The sequence below is a fragment of the Cricetulus griseus genome, assembly GCF_003668045.3.
Source record: "Cricetulus griseus strain 17A/GY chromosome 1 unlocalized genomic scaffold, alternate assembly CriGri-PICRH-1.0 chr1_1, whole genome shotgun sequence".
Lineage (NCBI taxonomy): Eukaryota > Metazoa > Chordata > Mammalia > Rodentia > Cricetidae > Cricetulus > Cricetulus griseus.
Window position 1 is genome coordinate 40,470,219 of NW_023276807.1, and position 16,363 is coordinate 40,486,581.

At 41.1% G+C, this 16,363-nt stretch overlaps 1 protein-coding gene across 1 annotated transcript in view; it reads left to right on the forward strand.

Annotated features, from left to right (window-relative positions):
- The window catches only part of Snx25 (sorting nexin 25), a 93,617-nt gene that overhangs the window by 30,353 nt on the left and 46,901 nt on the right, over nucleotides 1-16,363 (forward strand). Inside the window, 2 exon segments of the mRNA XM_027391103.2 lie at nucleotides 7,383-7,555; nucleotides 8,947-9,133. Coding sequence (XP_027246904.2) covers nucleotides 7,383-7,555; nucleotides 8,947-9,133 — 360 coding nt within the window.

Genomic DNA, 16,363 nt, shown 5'->3' on the forward strand with positions numbered 1-16,363 from the left:
TTCCCCCCTATGGGCAACTATTTGCTCCTAATGCTACTGGCCTTCACAGGACCTTTTCATACAAGAATGCCATGCGTTTTGAATGTATTTCCACCAAATGTCCTTACTTTCCTTCCCATCACTTCTCTACTCATTAGTCCTCCTTGTTTGCCTATAGTTTCAGTTCTTCATGCATGTTGTATATTCACACATGATTTTTGTGGTTATGTAAGATCTAGAAACCACAAATGAATTGTAGTATTTGTCTTTCTGAGACTGACTTAATTCATTTAATCTGATTCTCTCCAGCTACATCCATCTTCCTCCAAACAACATAACTTTGCTCGTTATGACTGAGAAATTTGCATTGTTTCTATATACCACATCTTTATCCATTAACCTCTAGATTGGTTCTATAGCCTAGCTATTTTAATTTTTAAAAATAATGTGTTGTTTTTAACCCTTTGCAAGTTCCCTTTTATAAAATATTTATTGATCATATCCATCTACTACTACCTCCTTCCAACTCTCCCTGGTGTTCCCCACCGCATCCATTTCTCTCTCAGCTTCACACCTCTTTTTCTTTGTTGTCTTGAGTTCAGTTGGTGCTTCCCATATGCATGGGTGTGTAGCCATCCACTGGGGCTCCAGCAGCCTACCAGCAGCCATGTCCCCAAAGATGGGTGACTTTCCTTCTCTCCTTCAGCAGCTGGCAGCAGCTGCTCATCCAGTAGAGGTGGGGCCTTATCCCCTAGCCCCCAATAAATTCTGGAATTTCACTGGCATGACCTTACACAGGGAACTGTGAGTTTATGAGTGCAGTGGCTCTGTCGTATTCAGAAGCATTTTAGATCTCCCCCACCCACTGGCCATTACCCAGCCCTCCTTCCATGAAGCTTCCAAGCCTTGGCTGGTGGGAAGTTGACACAGATGACCCAGACAGAGCTGAGAACTCATTTCCTTGTACTCAGCATTTTGACCAGCAATGAGTGCATTAACCAGTACTCACTGCAAAGAGAAGCTCCTCTGACCAAAGTTGAGAGCAGCACAAATTGCTGGGTATAAGCGAATATTAGAAGGTGGTTTAACAGCATGGCCCTTTAGCAAAGCAACAACACTAGGTTTCCCCCAGGACCTATGACTTCCCTAGCAGTGGGCCAAGTTTACAGTACCAGGTACAAAAGACTTCCTGTGGAGCAGCCCTCCCAGCCAGTGAGAAAGCAGTTTGCTGTGCCTGTTACTGCCACATCACTGTCACACTAGTGCACATCTTGCCTGGAAGGTCAGTATTGTAGCCTGCAGGACCCACGGCTGGATGTAACCTTTGATGTCTTTTCTCCCCCAGCAACCTGCACAGCACCTCCCAACACTATGAAAGCTAGTCATCAGGCAGCATTTCCTAGTCAGTCCGAGGTTGATTTGTCCATGTCCTGCTTCCAGAGTGAGTGTTGTCTTTAGCAGTAGTGTCCTGTCATCTACACATGGTGGGTGAGCAACCAAAAGCAGTGGCAGTAAGTAGTCCACTGTGGAGTGCCTCTGGACCCCCTGGTGAATAGCTCAGAGGCAGGTATCCTGTGCCTGGCACGGAGATTTTCATTAAATAACCTATATCTTTTGGGATCAAACTCCCCTTTAAGAAGAACACACACACACACACACACACACACACACACACCACACCACACTTTCAATCCAGTGAGAAACTAGTGGATTTCTATAAGGTTTTGTCATGTAGCCTTAGTTTTGTCTAGTCTCCCCCACCATCTCCCTGTCTCTATCTCTACTTAAACCTTTAACCCTGAGTATACCCTCTTCCCGAAACCATTTTCATATTGTCCGTGTTCTAGCATCTCCTCAGTTGAATTTTCTCTTGGGTTGGAAAATCATAGGTTTATATAGAGCCTTTCTACCTACCCTTCGTGTTTGCTAATACCTGCCCATACCTCATTTCCCCATCCCCTACCTGTTTCCATGCCTTCTGCCCCCAGTGTCCCCTTCTCTGCTCTCCTTTTATCTGTATTATACTATTCCCCTCTCCTTAAGATGTCAAAGTAAGATCTGCATATGAGACAGAGCATACAGCATTGTTTTTGGGCCAGAATGCTCTCACTCAATATGTTTTCCAATTCTATCCATTTACCCTCATATTTCATGTATTTTTATAGCTGAGTGATATTCAGTTGTGTAAATATACCACATTTTCCTTGCCATTCAACAACTTGGTTGATTCCATTTCTTAGCTATTGCAGCTTGAGCTGCAGTGAACATGGATGAGCAACTTAACTATTTTCAATAGTGCTGCAGTAAGTGGTGACATGCAAATATTTGTTATATGTTGACTTGTAGTCATCTATGTATAGCTAAGAATGGTGAATGGTTGGGTCCTATGGTAGGTCTAATTTTAGTTTCTTTTTTTAAGAAGATTTTGTGTGTGTGTGTGTGTGTGTGTGAGAGAGAGAGAGAGAGAGAGAGAGAGAGAGAGAGAGAGAGAGAGAGAGAGAGACAGAGACAGAGACAGAGACAGAGAGAGATAGCACATGTGTGGAGGCCAGAGGATACCTTTTTTCCATAGTTGGCTCTTTGCTCCCACCTTTTTTGAGGCAGAGTCTCTTGTTTGTCCTGCTGTAATGTGCCTAGAGATCCAGACTATTCTCTTGTTCTGTCCCCCACCCATCTTGCCATAGAGGAGACTGGGATGACAGCTATACACCACCATGTCTGGCTTTTTATATGAATTCTGGGGTTGAACTTGGGTCTAGGGTGGCAAGCCCCTTTACTTGCTAAGCCACCTCCTGGGCCCTGGTGCTTATTTTCTTGAGGAGCCCCTATACTGACTTCTTAGAGACTAGACTACTTTACACTCCCAGCACCAGGTTAGTATTCCCTGCTCTGCATGCCCTTGCTAGCCAGCATTTGCTGTTACCGGTTTTCCTATTGACTGCCCTTCTGACTAGCTTGAGATGGATCTCTGTGTAGTTTTGATTTGTATACCTCTGATAGCCAGTGATGTTCTGAAACTGATTGATAGAGAAACTAAGTGTTAGCAGATTTCCAGTCACCCTGTGCCTATTTCCAGTCTGTCAGTCTGCTGCTGTAAACCAGTCCAGACCACATCTAAAGCAGCGTCTGCTTCCTCTTCCCCTGTCCCATCTGTCCGTCTCAGCATGGCTCAGAAAATCAAAAACTGCTTGCCTTTCTACTGTTAATTCAATAGCATTTTAAATCTCATAGTCTCCTTAAAGTCTGTGTTTTGTGTGCCCTTCAAGCACAGGTATGTTGTTTGAGGGAAACATGTCTTTACTCACACATTTCCTTTCTTTATTTCTGACGTGTTCTGATTATAGTGCAGCACAGCACACACTGGTGAGTGACACAGATGGAACAAGAGCTCTTTCCACCATTCATCACTTCTGTGATTTTATTCATCTCTGATTAATCAGCTCATCATTTTTTCGACCACAATGGAGGTGGTGATATCTACCTCTCTGTATAGGTGGGAGGGCTAACTGTACCTGTGAAACAAACGTCACTTACTTTTTGCCTGCTCAAGGAGTGGGAACTAGCGGGAACTGCAGTGAGCAAATGGTTGATCCCCATGGGCAGAGGCAGGATGCAGCCAAGACTCATTACAACTCACCTGAAGCTGGGTGGCCATTGCTTCATGAGCCTTTCTCGGCTCACACAGTTCTGATGCTCACCTGGCATTACTGACATGGACTGTTCAGAGTTTGCAGAGAGATGCTACAGAGTCAGGTGGGAAGTTTTCCAGACAGTGAGCTTATTGGACCAGCCCTCACTGGCCTTCAGCTTCTTGGTTTGCTCCTAACTCAGCTCTTTGGAAACTGAGAGATCTGTGACATTCTCATACCGCACAGGTCCCAGCTAGTACATACACTCAATATTATCTAAAGAAGCTTCTCTTGTAAAAACATTTTCTCTCGGCTAACCTCCTTTAATAGGTACTAACCAAATTGTATAAATTACTACAGAAGGGCTTGAGATGGCCAAGGAGTACCATCTCAGTGTTTAATTGAAATAGCAACTCTAGTGACAGCATAGTTATAGTTCAAAATAAATGAAGGGGGAGATGCTGAGGTTCAACCTAGAGTCAAAAGCTTATTAGTTAAATACTCTATTGAGTTACAGTCCCAGGATACCCCTTCCTTTAATAAGGGTCTTAATATGTTATGAAGGCTGGCATTGACCTCATTCTGTGGCTCTTGCAGGCCTTAAAGTCATGGCTGTAGGCCTGGCACCATCTTTTGTTGGTTGTCTGCTTTGTGCTTTTAAAGGTTGGCCTTTAGGATGGTACCAGAACTCCTTATCCTCTTGCTGCTACCTCCCAAATATGGATTTTATGCATGTACCATCAGGCTTTCCTTCAGGGACCTTTTACAAAGTCAACATGTAGACCAGAATGTAAATGTTTATCTATGGTGTATTATGTCTGCATCTGTTTAAAAAACAGCCTGCAAACAGAGCACACAAATGCATACCTATACACCCAGAACTGGGGAAGTAAAGGTAGAAGGGTCAAGGGTTGAGTGTTTTCCTAATGATGCATAGCAAATTCAAGGCCAGCCTGGCCTATATGAGACCCTGCCTAAACAAGATAGATAGATAGATAGATAGATAGATAGATAGATAGATAGATAGATAGATAGATAGATAGATAGATTGCAAAGCCTTGAAATGCCGGCCTTGCACACTAGCATACAATTCTTCCAGCTTGTTATAGCAACAAAGGAGGAAGTTGTTCCTTTTTGGTGTGCATATTCCAATTAGCTCCGCCTCTTGTGTAACAAGTCATAGTGCACTCTTGAGAGGCATTAATCGTAAAGATGCCAGTGTGCATTTCATGTTTCATTTCCTGTGTAGGACTTAATATGTTTTCTGCACTCCACGGTATTTGTTCAGAATTGGCCTCTTGTTACTACAGAAGTCTATTTCACAACACTTGGCCACTTATCTGTAATAGAAGATAGTAGAAAAATTAGCATTCCATGATGCTATGGAAAAGAAAAATCTAGAATGTTATTTCTACACTCTTAAATCAGATTCTCCAAAATAGTGGTCCTGGGATGGGCTTAGTGCTGACAGGGAATCCATGGCCAAGACTGGAAAGTACCTAGGAGACTCACAGATGCAATTTGCCATCACGTTGGGGAGCATTAAGTGACAGACCATTTTGTACATAGAAATCATCCAGACTTACTATCCTCTAATTTCCTTATCAAGAAAGGTGGCTTATGCTTATTTGTTGTTTTTAGAAAATGAAGCTATAAATCACATTTAAGACATTTGAGAACCCTTTTTGAGGCTCTAGTGGGAGAGTACAGCTCTTGTATACCCCTGACCAAAGATTGCTTCTCCTCTGTTTGGGGAAGGTCCTTCCATTCAGCCGTGTGCATAGCTTCAGGTGGGAAGCACATGGAGTGGTGAGGGAGGACAAGCAGGGGCACCTACTAGCTGTCCAGATCAGCTGAATCAGTCCCAGAGATCAGTGGGGTGACAGATGCAGTTAGCCAGACTGCTCACACATGCATGGTGGGCACACCTTTACTCTCAGCAGTTAACCAGACTGTGCACACATGAATGGTGGGGCACACCTTTACTCTCAGCACTTAGCGGAGAAGCAGCTGGCTCTCTTGAGTTTGAGGCCAGCCTGGTCTACATAGTTTAATGACAACCCGGGCTAACTAGTAAGACCCTGTTTCAAAAAATAAAAACAAGTAAGATTCATCTGTAAACTTGAAGGTAGTTTAGTTGAAGAGGTACTCATTCTGTTTTTGAATTGTTGCTAGTATTTGGAAGTTCCTATAACCTTTTATACTACTTAAGCTAGTTATTATGATTATACTTGAAAATACAATGAGGCCATGTACCCTACCTTGTTTTCTGTTGCTGTGTAAACACTGACCAAAAGTAACTTGGGGAGAAGTGGATTTATTTAGCTTATACTTCCTGAACATAGTTCATTGCTGAGGAAAGGCCAGGAACTCAATGAAGACCTCAAAGCAGGAAAAGTAGAGACCATGGAAGAACAGGACTTCTTGGCTGGCTTTCTCCAGGCTTGCTCAGCTTGCTATCTAATATGGCCCAGGACCTCCTGCTCAGGGGCAGCACTGCCTACAGAAAGCAGGCTAGGCCGTCCCACATCAGTCATTAATTAAGAAATTGTTCTCAGAGGCTGGGGGATATGGCTTAGTGGTTAAGAGCACTGTTGCTCTTCCAAAGGACCCAGGTTTGATTTCCGGCTCACAGAGGCTCACAACCATCTGTAACTTCAGTTCCAGTATATCCAACGCCTTTTTCTGGCCTTCTAGGTGTAGTGATATATTATATTAGTCAGTTATGATTTATTAATGCTTGCCTGAGGATTCAGAAGGCAAAGCTAGCCTCTAGCTATAGAAGCCAGGCAGTGGTTGCACACACCTTTAATCCTAGGACTCAGGAGAAAGGCAGAGGGTTCTCTGAGTCCAAGACCACCCATGGCTATCAGAGAGTGAATCAGAGCTCACACCTTTAATTCCAGGATTTGATAGGTATAGAAGGTAGAGCATTCAGGAGTCGGGCATTGGTGGTGCACGCCTTTAATCCCAGCACTTGGGAGGCAGAGGCAGGCAGATCTTTGTGAGTTTGAGGCCAGCCTGGTCTCCAGAGTGAGTGCCAGGATAAGCTCCAAAGCTACACAGAGAAACTCTGTCTCGAAAAACAAAAAAAAAAAAAAAAAAAAAAAAAAGGTAGAGCATTCAGTCTGAGAATTAGTCTCTAACCACATTGAGGAGAGCATAACAGTCTGAGTGAATCTGAGGTTCAGTGAAGTCAGGAGCAGTCTGAGGATCACCCCTTTGGTCTGAGATGAGGTAGAGGTAAGAGCTAGTGGCCCGCTGCTTTGCTTTTTCTGATCTTCAGCTTGAAGCTTGAACCTCAATATCTGTTTCTGGGTCTTTTATTTATTGTGCTACAACTAGGCATACATGTGGTGCACAGACATACATGTAAGCAAAATATCTGTCAATATGAAATAAAATAAAAATAACTTTAAAAATAGAAAAAGAAAAGAAGGAAAATGATCCCAGAGACATGCCCACAGGCCAGAGTGCTACAGTCAGGTCCTTATTTAGGAACCCTCTTCCTGGTGACTCTAGTTGTGTCCTGTTTACCACCACTAACAACTACATCATACATTCACATTTACTCTAGCACGTATTCTCAAAATCACTCCATGTTTAGGGAAAGTATTGATTACTGGAATTTCTGAGATGGCAGCAGTTATTAAAATCAATGTGTTGCTTATTTGGAATACTTTTTACCTAATGATGTATAATTGAATTGTTTCTGGAAATTTCTTTCCATTTATTTATTTATTTGCTTGCTTATTTGGTTATTTATTCTTTCAGACATGAAGAACAGCCAAGGCCTTTTGTGTTACATGCATGCTTGAAGGACTCACGTGATGAAGTGAGATTCCTTCAAACATGTTCTCGGGTTCTGGTGTTTTGCCTTCTCCCTTCGAAGGATATCCAGTCTCTCAGCTTACGTATAATGCTCGCAGAAATCCTCACAACAAAAGGTAGACTAATAAAATTAATACTACTAATGTGATATGTGCAAACCAATGTGCTAGATGTTGTGATTATATTTCATATAACGTTAGTACAGAGCTTAAGTATTTTGGAGCATGTAGGTTGTAAGAAATTTTAGACATTTCAAGTTTAATTAGTACGTATAGGCGTTGGGTATCTATGATAAACTTTCAAAGTTTATATGCTATATTGCCAATGCAATTAATTTTGACATGGGAAAGTCATTCTTCATGTATGCATTGGAAGCACTCATGTAGAATAGTTTTTGAAGTATCCTGGGCAGCAGCATATACATTAATAAGGAAGGAATTCCCCACACAGCACCCATGTACACTGACTCTGATTAGCATTTACTTATATTTTTCTGTAAGTTTCAATGGTATGCTGCTTTTGTGGACTTTTAATAAACAATAAGTACTATAACATAATAAGAAACATGTAAAGTTAATTGTGTAGCTAAGTACAATTGTATAGCTAAGAATAAAAAATGGAAAGGGGGCAGGAGATAGCTCAGTAGTTAAAAAGCTTGCTATGCAAGCACAGAATTTGTAAAAGCCAGGTGTGGCAGCACACTTCTGCAGCCCCAGTGCTGGGCACAACACAGAGACAGTGTGTCCTAGGGGCTGTCTGGCTCCCAGTTCAGTGTGACCCTGTCTCATACAGTTGTTGGGTAGAGAGTATAGAGGACACTGAATGTTGGCCTCTGACCTCCATATGTGCACAAACATTCACTACAAGGGGAGAGTGGGTGAATGGAGACCAATGGAAGAAAACATGCCCCAAGACAAATGTTCCCTAAGTAAGAATCTTGAATAAGAGAAATACAGGGGTCAAATATCTCCTTTATCTAATAACAATAACATTAATAATGATAGTAATATCTCCTTTATCTTTGCCCATCAACTAAAATGCTAACCACAGTCAAGGTACTCTGAACATAGTAGGATGGGTTTGTAATGGTGTTCTTAACTTAGAGAGCTTACTTTCCAACATCTGCTTTGAATAGTTGGGAATGTTGATATCCATCTTTTGGTAGACTAAACTGGGCAAAACAAATGAACCTTACAAAAAAGTGAAGAAAATCAGTATACTCAATTTTGAAAGTTTTCTTAGCAGTGTGAGTTCTAAAAGACTTCTTTCCATTGTTCTTTTCACTTGTTTATTAAAATAAGCAAAGGTTATATCATACATTTAACTATTCAGAGTGATATACAGAGAGATAAGCTGTTCTTTGTCTATATAAGCATGTGTACACACACACATTTCAAATTGTGATAATTTCCCCCTTTTGGCTAGTGGAAAATGTTTCCCATGTACATTTCAGTTATGTGATATGGAATCAGTATTTTCCAGTGGTACTTTCTCCTCTGTCCTCTAGTCTTGAAGCCAGTAGTGGAATTACTGAGTAACCCTGATTACATTAACCAGATGCTCCTTGCCCAGTTGGAGTACAGAGAGCAGATGAATGAACACCACAAGCGAGCCTACACATATGCTCCTTCTTACGAGGAGTTCATCAAGCTCATCAACAGCAACTCTGATGTGGAGTTCTTGAAGCAGCTCAGGTACTTAGCCTTGAGTTACAGCCCAACAATAGCACGATGATCATCTCTGCCTAGCTAAGTTCTATGGGGTGGGGGTGTGGGGGAGGGTGGGGGTGACTGTGTGTGGGTGATGGACTGTGTGTATGTGAGAGAGAATGAGAGAGAGAGAGAGAGAGAGAGAGAGAGAGAGAGAGAGAGAGTGTCTGTGTCTGTGTGCACACTTTCTTTTCAGGGATCTAGAAATAAAGGCAGTTCATAAATTTTCTCCTTTGGTGACAGTTGCATTTATTCAGCTTCTCTTTAATAGAGGAATTAGGATTAAATTTTTCAAGGCATTAGGTTTTCCTAAGAATTTGGTAATAATGGTTTGAAAATTTGTTGTTGTTTTAAATGACAATGTAGAACATTGTGTTGATTTTCATTTGTTTTAGAAAATAAAGAGGCTAGGGCCTTGGAACAAGGACTTCCTAACTAAATTATTTTGAGAAGTCACATTTGAAAATATCGCAGGCATCATTTATAAGGGAGGTTATCTTTGAAAAAACATTTCATAGTATAGGCATATATATTGTGATTATTTGGCATCATATAGTTTATGGCTTTTCTAGGCTTGTTTCCCCATTACCTTTTTTATTTAATGTTCCCAAATGGTAATGGGAAGAAAAGGAAACTCTGTGTGTCAATTTTCATTTTTATTAATAATTTTGTTAAATCATTAATAAGAAAGTAAAATGTCGACCCAAAATTGTACATTTGAACTATTCAGAGATGTTAGATATGCCATCCTTTCTTTGAATGAGGATGAGGGTTGGGTTGACTGTGAGACAGCATGAATCCATAATCTAATGCTCTGAGTAGTGCACCACCTAGGAGACTTGCAGTGTTCTTACCAATGATGTCCCCCTTGGTCTTGGTCTCACCAATGCATAATGACCAGTTCTACTATATAGCTTTGTCTATAAGTAATATATCTATGAGAATTTTTCCTGGGCATATTATTTATGCATCTTCTCTTATGCATAATAGTAAATTGCCATATGGTAAAGTATTATTATATAGAATATTATATGTTATCTATGTCTGAATTGATGAATTCCATCTTGAGAAGTGTAGCACTTGAGCTGATAGAGAACCCAATAGCCAGTAGTCCACATTTGTTATCCCAATTTACAGGTTCTGTCCACTTATAGATCCTTCTTACCATTGCTTCTTTTGAAAAACAGCTCATTGAATCAGCTGGGGTAGCACTTACTGGGATCCTAGCACTCCAGAGACTAAGGCAGGAGGACTATGAGTTTGAGACTAGTCTAGGCAACATAACAAGACTCTGTCTCAATAAAACAAAAAGAAGCCTGACAGTCACACACTTGTGTTGCTTCTTCTTCCTAAGTCCTGAATTCACACTGAGCTCTTTCTCTGTCTGAGAGTGCTGTTCAAACCTGTACCTGTATATTCTTCTGACTTTTTGTTTTTTGAGACAGAGTTTCTCTGTGTAGCCCTGGCTGTCCTGGAACTCACTCTGCAGACCAGACTGGCCTTGAACTTAGAGATCCACCTGCCTCTGCCTCCTGAGTGATGGGATCAAAGACATGCACCACCAACACCTGTTCAAATGACATTTTTAACCAACTTCCTTGTGTGCCATGTGTGATTTGGTCATCCTCTATGGAGTTATCATTTGTCATTATGATACTGTTTAGGAGAGATACCTTATGTCCAGAAACTCAAAAATCTGAATTCTTAACCAGTGTTCTTCTAGTGAACATTCTTTCCAGAAAAAAAATCAGACATAGACAGTTTGGCAATGCCAGGCAGGTTTAAGACAGCAGCCTAGAGTCCCAAGTGGCAGATTGAGTGAAGCCATCATTGTTGCCTGTTGCCCTGGACTTGTGGGTGAATTCTGGATTTTGTATACCGAAGGGTTCTGGCACTACATACTGGTGACACTGGCAAGCATGGGAACAACTTTTCAAAGAGATTTTAAAAATCACAACTAATTATTTTAAATGACTAAGTATTGGCTTTCTCATAGGGCAGTCCAGCCTTGCACTGTTTGAAGCAGTGTCTCTTGTTTGCCCCTGTGTGTACCAAGCTAGCCTAAGCTTGTAAGCCTCCAGGGAATTTCCATCTCCATCTTCCATTTCTCTTTGGTAATGCTGAGGTTACAGATGCATTCTGACATGCCTAGTTTCATGTGGTAAGTGCTTTTACCCACCAAGTCATGGCTCCAACCTGACTACTGGTTCTGTATCACCACCTGCCATTTTGCAGTTGAGCACAATTTCTGCTGTGAAATGAATAGTGTGAATTATACCACAGAAGAATTGATGGTTCTTTACAAAATTTTTAGATACATTTATTTTATGTGTATGAATGGTTTGCCTACACACACACACACACACACACACACACACACACACACACACACACACGTACCATGTTAGTGCCTGGTACCCTCAGATCCCAGAAGAAGGCATTGGATCTCCTAGAACTGGAGTTACAGTTGGTTGTGAGCTACCATGTGGGTGCTAGCAACTGAATTCAGGTCCTTTGCATGAACTGTAAATGCTCTTAACCACTGAGCATCTCTCCCATCCCACAGTTTATCCCTAAAATGTATTAGCCAAATGCTTAGGGTTGTGGGAATGCTGCAGTTTGCCATCTAGGAGAATTGCCCATTAAATGAGAATGTCATGGCATCTTCCATTCCTGGATGAGTGAATCATAGTAAGAATGCGACAGACAGCTTCAGATGGCTTCAGTTGGCCAAAGATTGCAATGAAAGTTCAGGTTCCACTTTTTTGCTTTCTTCCCTTGTATGTGTGAGAACTTAAGTCCTCTTCATCTTATAAAGAGGGCAGCACTTGAGGGTGGAGGGGCACACCATGTATTCTAAGCAGAGAGACTCAGACAGCAGAAGTTCCGGATTGAAGAATGCTTTTTTTCTTCTTCTACACATGTGGTATAATTCACACACCATAAAGTGCATCATTTTAAACTGTATAGTTTGGTGGTTCTTGCCATGTATTCAAAGACTGTGTAACTAATGCCTCTAACTCCAGAATATTTTTACTGTCCTCAAGAGAAGTCTTACACCCATAATCAGCCACTTCCTACTCCTCTTCTCCTCTCAGCTCTTGACAGCCACTAATCTGCTTTCACTCTTTATACTTGCCCATCCTGGGCATTTATCTAAATGAATGTGTCTGACTGCTGTACTCAGCATAATGGTGCCAAGGTTGATCAACACTATTGTATATGCAGTACTCCTTCCCCTTTGGGGTAGAATAATGTCAATTGATGAATACATCACATCTTACTTGTTAGTTCATCAGATAATGGACACTTGGGGTGTTGTCCCTTTGAACCACCATTGAGCATCATCAGTAACACTTCAACAGCATTATCAGTGACTGTCTAGAGTAAAGTAAATGCTACATATTCCTCACTTCCCTCTTCTTGCTACCACATGCCCCTATAGAGTACTTGTCAGGGAGGAGCTATGGGGCACAGACACCACAAGGCCAGTTACCTACTGTATTTTCCTCTTCCATATATCTTATTCCTTTTCTCCTTTGTTGTTCTTAGGCTTTGTACTTCCTGGCTGTTAACAGAATTAGTAGGAATAGGACTTGGGGTAGATAACCAAGCTCTTAAGTATCTAGTCTTTTAGAAGCAAAATACACTTTCAGGTTTAATTAAGTTGAAGTAATGGCAGAATCTAGTTGGATGGCACTTTTCTTTTTGACATCTACCCTTTTAGAAGCTTTCAGTGCCATATATATATATCTTGGCAAATTTGCTGATGTCTTCTTTTACTACAACCAATATTTCTCTATTGCTTTTTAGCCTTTTGGCTAAGGTCAAGTGTAGAACAGCTGAAAACCCTCTTATATAAAATTGTTGAAAGAGGGGACAGATAGAATGGTGATACATAAAGGGACTAGGGAAATGGTTCAGTGGGTAAAATTCTTAGTACACAAGTGTGGGAATTGAGGGTTGGATCCCCAGGACCCATATAAAGTCTGGGTGGCCATGGCATCTTCCCTGCACTCTCCAGTGGCATTATGCAGAGGGCAGAGGTGGGGAATTGTTGGGCAAGCAGGCTAGTCAGGCTATCCCATATGATGAGCTCTGGGTCTAGGGAGAGACCCTGTCTCTGTATATAAGATGGGGAGCAATTGAGAAAGAACCTAACATCATTCTTGGGCCTCCATACAGAGACATGTGAACACACAACAAGCACACATTAAAATATATGCATGAACATGTCACAGAGAAGAGCCGGGCGTTGGTGGCACACGCCTTTAATCCCAGCACTCAGGAGGCAGAGGCAGGTGGATCTCTGTGAGTTCTAGACCAGCCTGGTCTACAAGAGCTAGTTCCAGGACAGCCCCCAAAGCCACAGAGAAACCCTGTCTCGAAAAACCAAAACCAAAAAAGAAAAAAAAAAAAGAAAGAAAATGTCACAGAGAAAACTATTTGGGTGATAAAATTTTAATTTAAAAAATAAAATTGGTTTCTCAAAGTGTCATATGCAACTGACAACACTAGTTGTGGGGGGAATAGTAATCCAGAAGTGTTTCTAGTCCCTTCAGCAAGCTTGGCAAAGAACCATGGAAGAAAATACCATGGCAGGCATGTTTCTTGATGATAGTTGCACAAATTCAGAGTTACCTTTAGAATGCTTGTGAAAATACCGCATATCTCCAGGCACCTTCTCTTGGGGCTGTGAGGCTGCTCTTGGGCTTTGTTGCATGGGATTTCAGACAGTTCTGTTTGACATAAGCTGGGGTATCTTTTATCTATGATGAATTAAGCTTATCCTAGGAACAAAGCTGTAGCTAACCTTTATTCTCTGTGTCATGTACAGCAGTATCTACAAAAGACCCCCAGGATGACTGTGACTATGCTTCAAAATGTAAATGATGTTGTCTACATAATCTTTGCGTTTAGTTAATTACTGTTTAATATAAAATCTCTCTCTACTTAAGGATCAGGTCTGTGTACTGTTACAGACTGTCCAAACTACTTTTCATTAGATGCTTGTGTAGTCAATGGAGCTGAGACTTATCAGTTTGCAGATACTAAGGGAGCTGCTTTGCTTTGATCGTAATCGGAACTCTTTAGATGTTTTTCTGGTACAATTAGAGTACTCTGCTGTCTGACTTTATTAGTGTAGGTCACCATATTCAAATGACTCTCATGGAAACTGAAGATATGCTGCCTCAGGCAATGAGTGTGCTTTATTTGGGCTAAGGAGCTGATGAAATCATTTAGTTTTATATATTCCACATTTGGGAGATGATGCATATTCTCTAAAGGAAAGAAAGTCATTTGGCTCTTTTAGACTGGAATGCATTTAAAAGATGAAGTAAACCCCTTGAAGGTGGTATTTATAGTTTGGGGATAATGTGTCAGTATATGACACTCTCATGGTGTTATTAGGATAGTCCCATGGGATTGTTAGGGCTAGACACAAACTAGTAGCCTATAATCCTGGCTGTACACCAGACTGACTCATCCTGGCTTTACTAAAATGACAGAAACATCCCTCTGTCCTTACAGCAGTTTCCTTTCCTTCTTTTCTAGGATCCAAGAATTTGAAGTGACAATGCTTTCTATGGGACAATATTGTGAACTTTTCATAGTTTTCTAGAAGTAATGATCTATACTTCTGGCCTGCAGGAACCAAACATGTGAATGGCCTCTTAGCTGCAGGACTCTAGAGAACAAATGCATAGTCCAGGAAATCAAACCAGAGCTCAGAATGCAGGTGCGGTTGTTAGTGAAACACATTATCAGGACCACAGTAGGGAAGAAATGGAATGTTCTTTCATTTTGAAGATGAAGTAGAGTCCAAGTACACAGTGAAGGAGAGGTGAACGGTTTTGCCCTTAAAGAACCCTTAGCAAAGGAATGGACAAATTGCAGCCCTGGACAGCATCCAATGCTTGTCTGTGTTGGTGGTGCTCCAGTGTATTTGTAGAATGTACTTGAATGAAATGTATTTGTTCCTCAACAGAAATATACAGATACCTGGGATTTCTGCCAGGAATTTTTATATAGTTGGTCTGGTGAGTATATTATGGAGTCAGGCTTCTGTCATTGGGACAGACACAGTACCTGAATGAATAGTCTGAAGAGTCAGTCTCTCCCCTCCTCTCTTTTTGTTTTTGCTTTTTGTTTTGGTTTTTTTTTTTCAAGATGAGGTTTCTCTGTGTAGTCCTGGCTGTCCTGAAACAAAAAATTTACTCATTGAGCCATCTTTCAGCCTGAGTTTGACTTTACTGTTCCACCTTGAAAGGAAGATCATACAGTACTTTTCTGTGTTTGCCTTATTTCATTTTAGCACAGTGTCTTTCAGGTTAATCTGTTGTCACCAATGGCAGTATTTACTTCTTAAAAGGTAAATGTAGTTGTTTGGTTTTTACTCTTGACTCTTTTGGGAGCCTACCACCCAGTTCCCAAATAAATCACACACATGTAGTCTTATTCTTTCTCATAAATGCCCAGCTTTAACTTGGCTTGTTTCTTGCAGCTTTTCTTATCATAAATTATCCCATCTACCATTTGCCTTTGGCCTTTTTCCTTTTCTTACTTCTGTAATCTTACTTTCACTCTTAACTCCATGGCTGGCTGAGTAGCTGGCTCCTGATACCCTCCTCTCCTTATTTTCTCCTGTTCCTTTCTCTGAAATTTATACTCTCTGCCCTGACTATCTTTCTCCTACCTCGCTGTTGGCTGTTCAGCTCTTCATTAGACCATCGGGTGTTTTAGACAAGCAAAGTAGCACAGCTTCATAGAATTAAAAAAATGCAGCATTAACAAAAGTAACACATCTTTACATCATTAAACAAATGTTCCACAGTATAAACAAATATAACACACCTTAAAATAATATCTCACAACAGGTAAATTGTACAGTAAGAATTTGGGATTAGTACAGGAGCTCCAACAACCATGGTTCTTAGCCTCCTCCCAGCTCAGTGCTTTGCCATCTTTAGGGCATCTCAGAGAGTCATCATTGTCCAGAATGACAGCCATCACATCCTACTTCCAGGGACAGGTCAAAGGCAAGAATAGAAGGTACTGACATGTTTGCACTGGGTGTTTTTAATGATTTCTGGAAGCTACTATATGACAGTTCTGTGTATATTATTTATGTTTGTCTAGAATATCTTACTTTGTACACCCACAGACCCAGTTTTTTTTTTAATGGAGGGTTCTATTGCTAAGGAGTAAAGAATG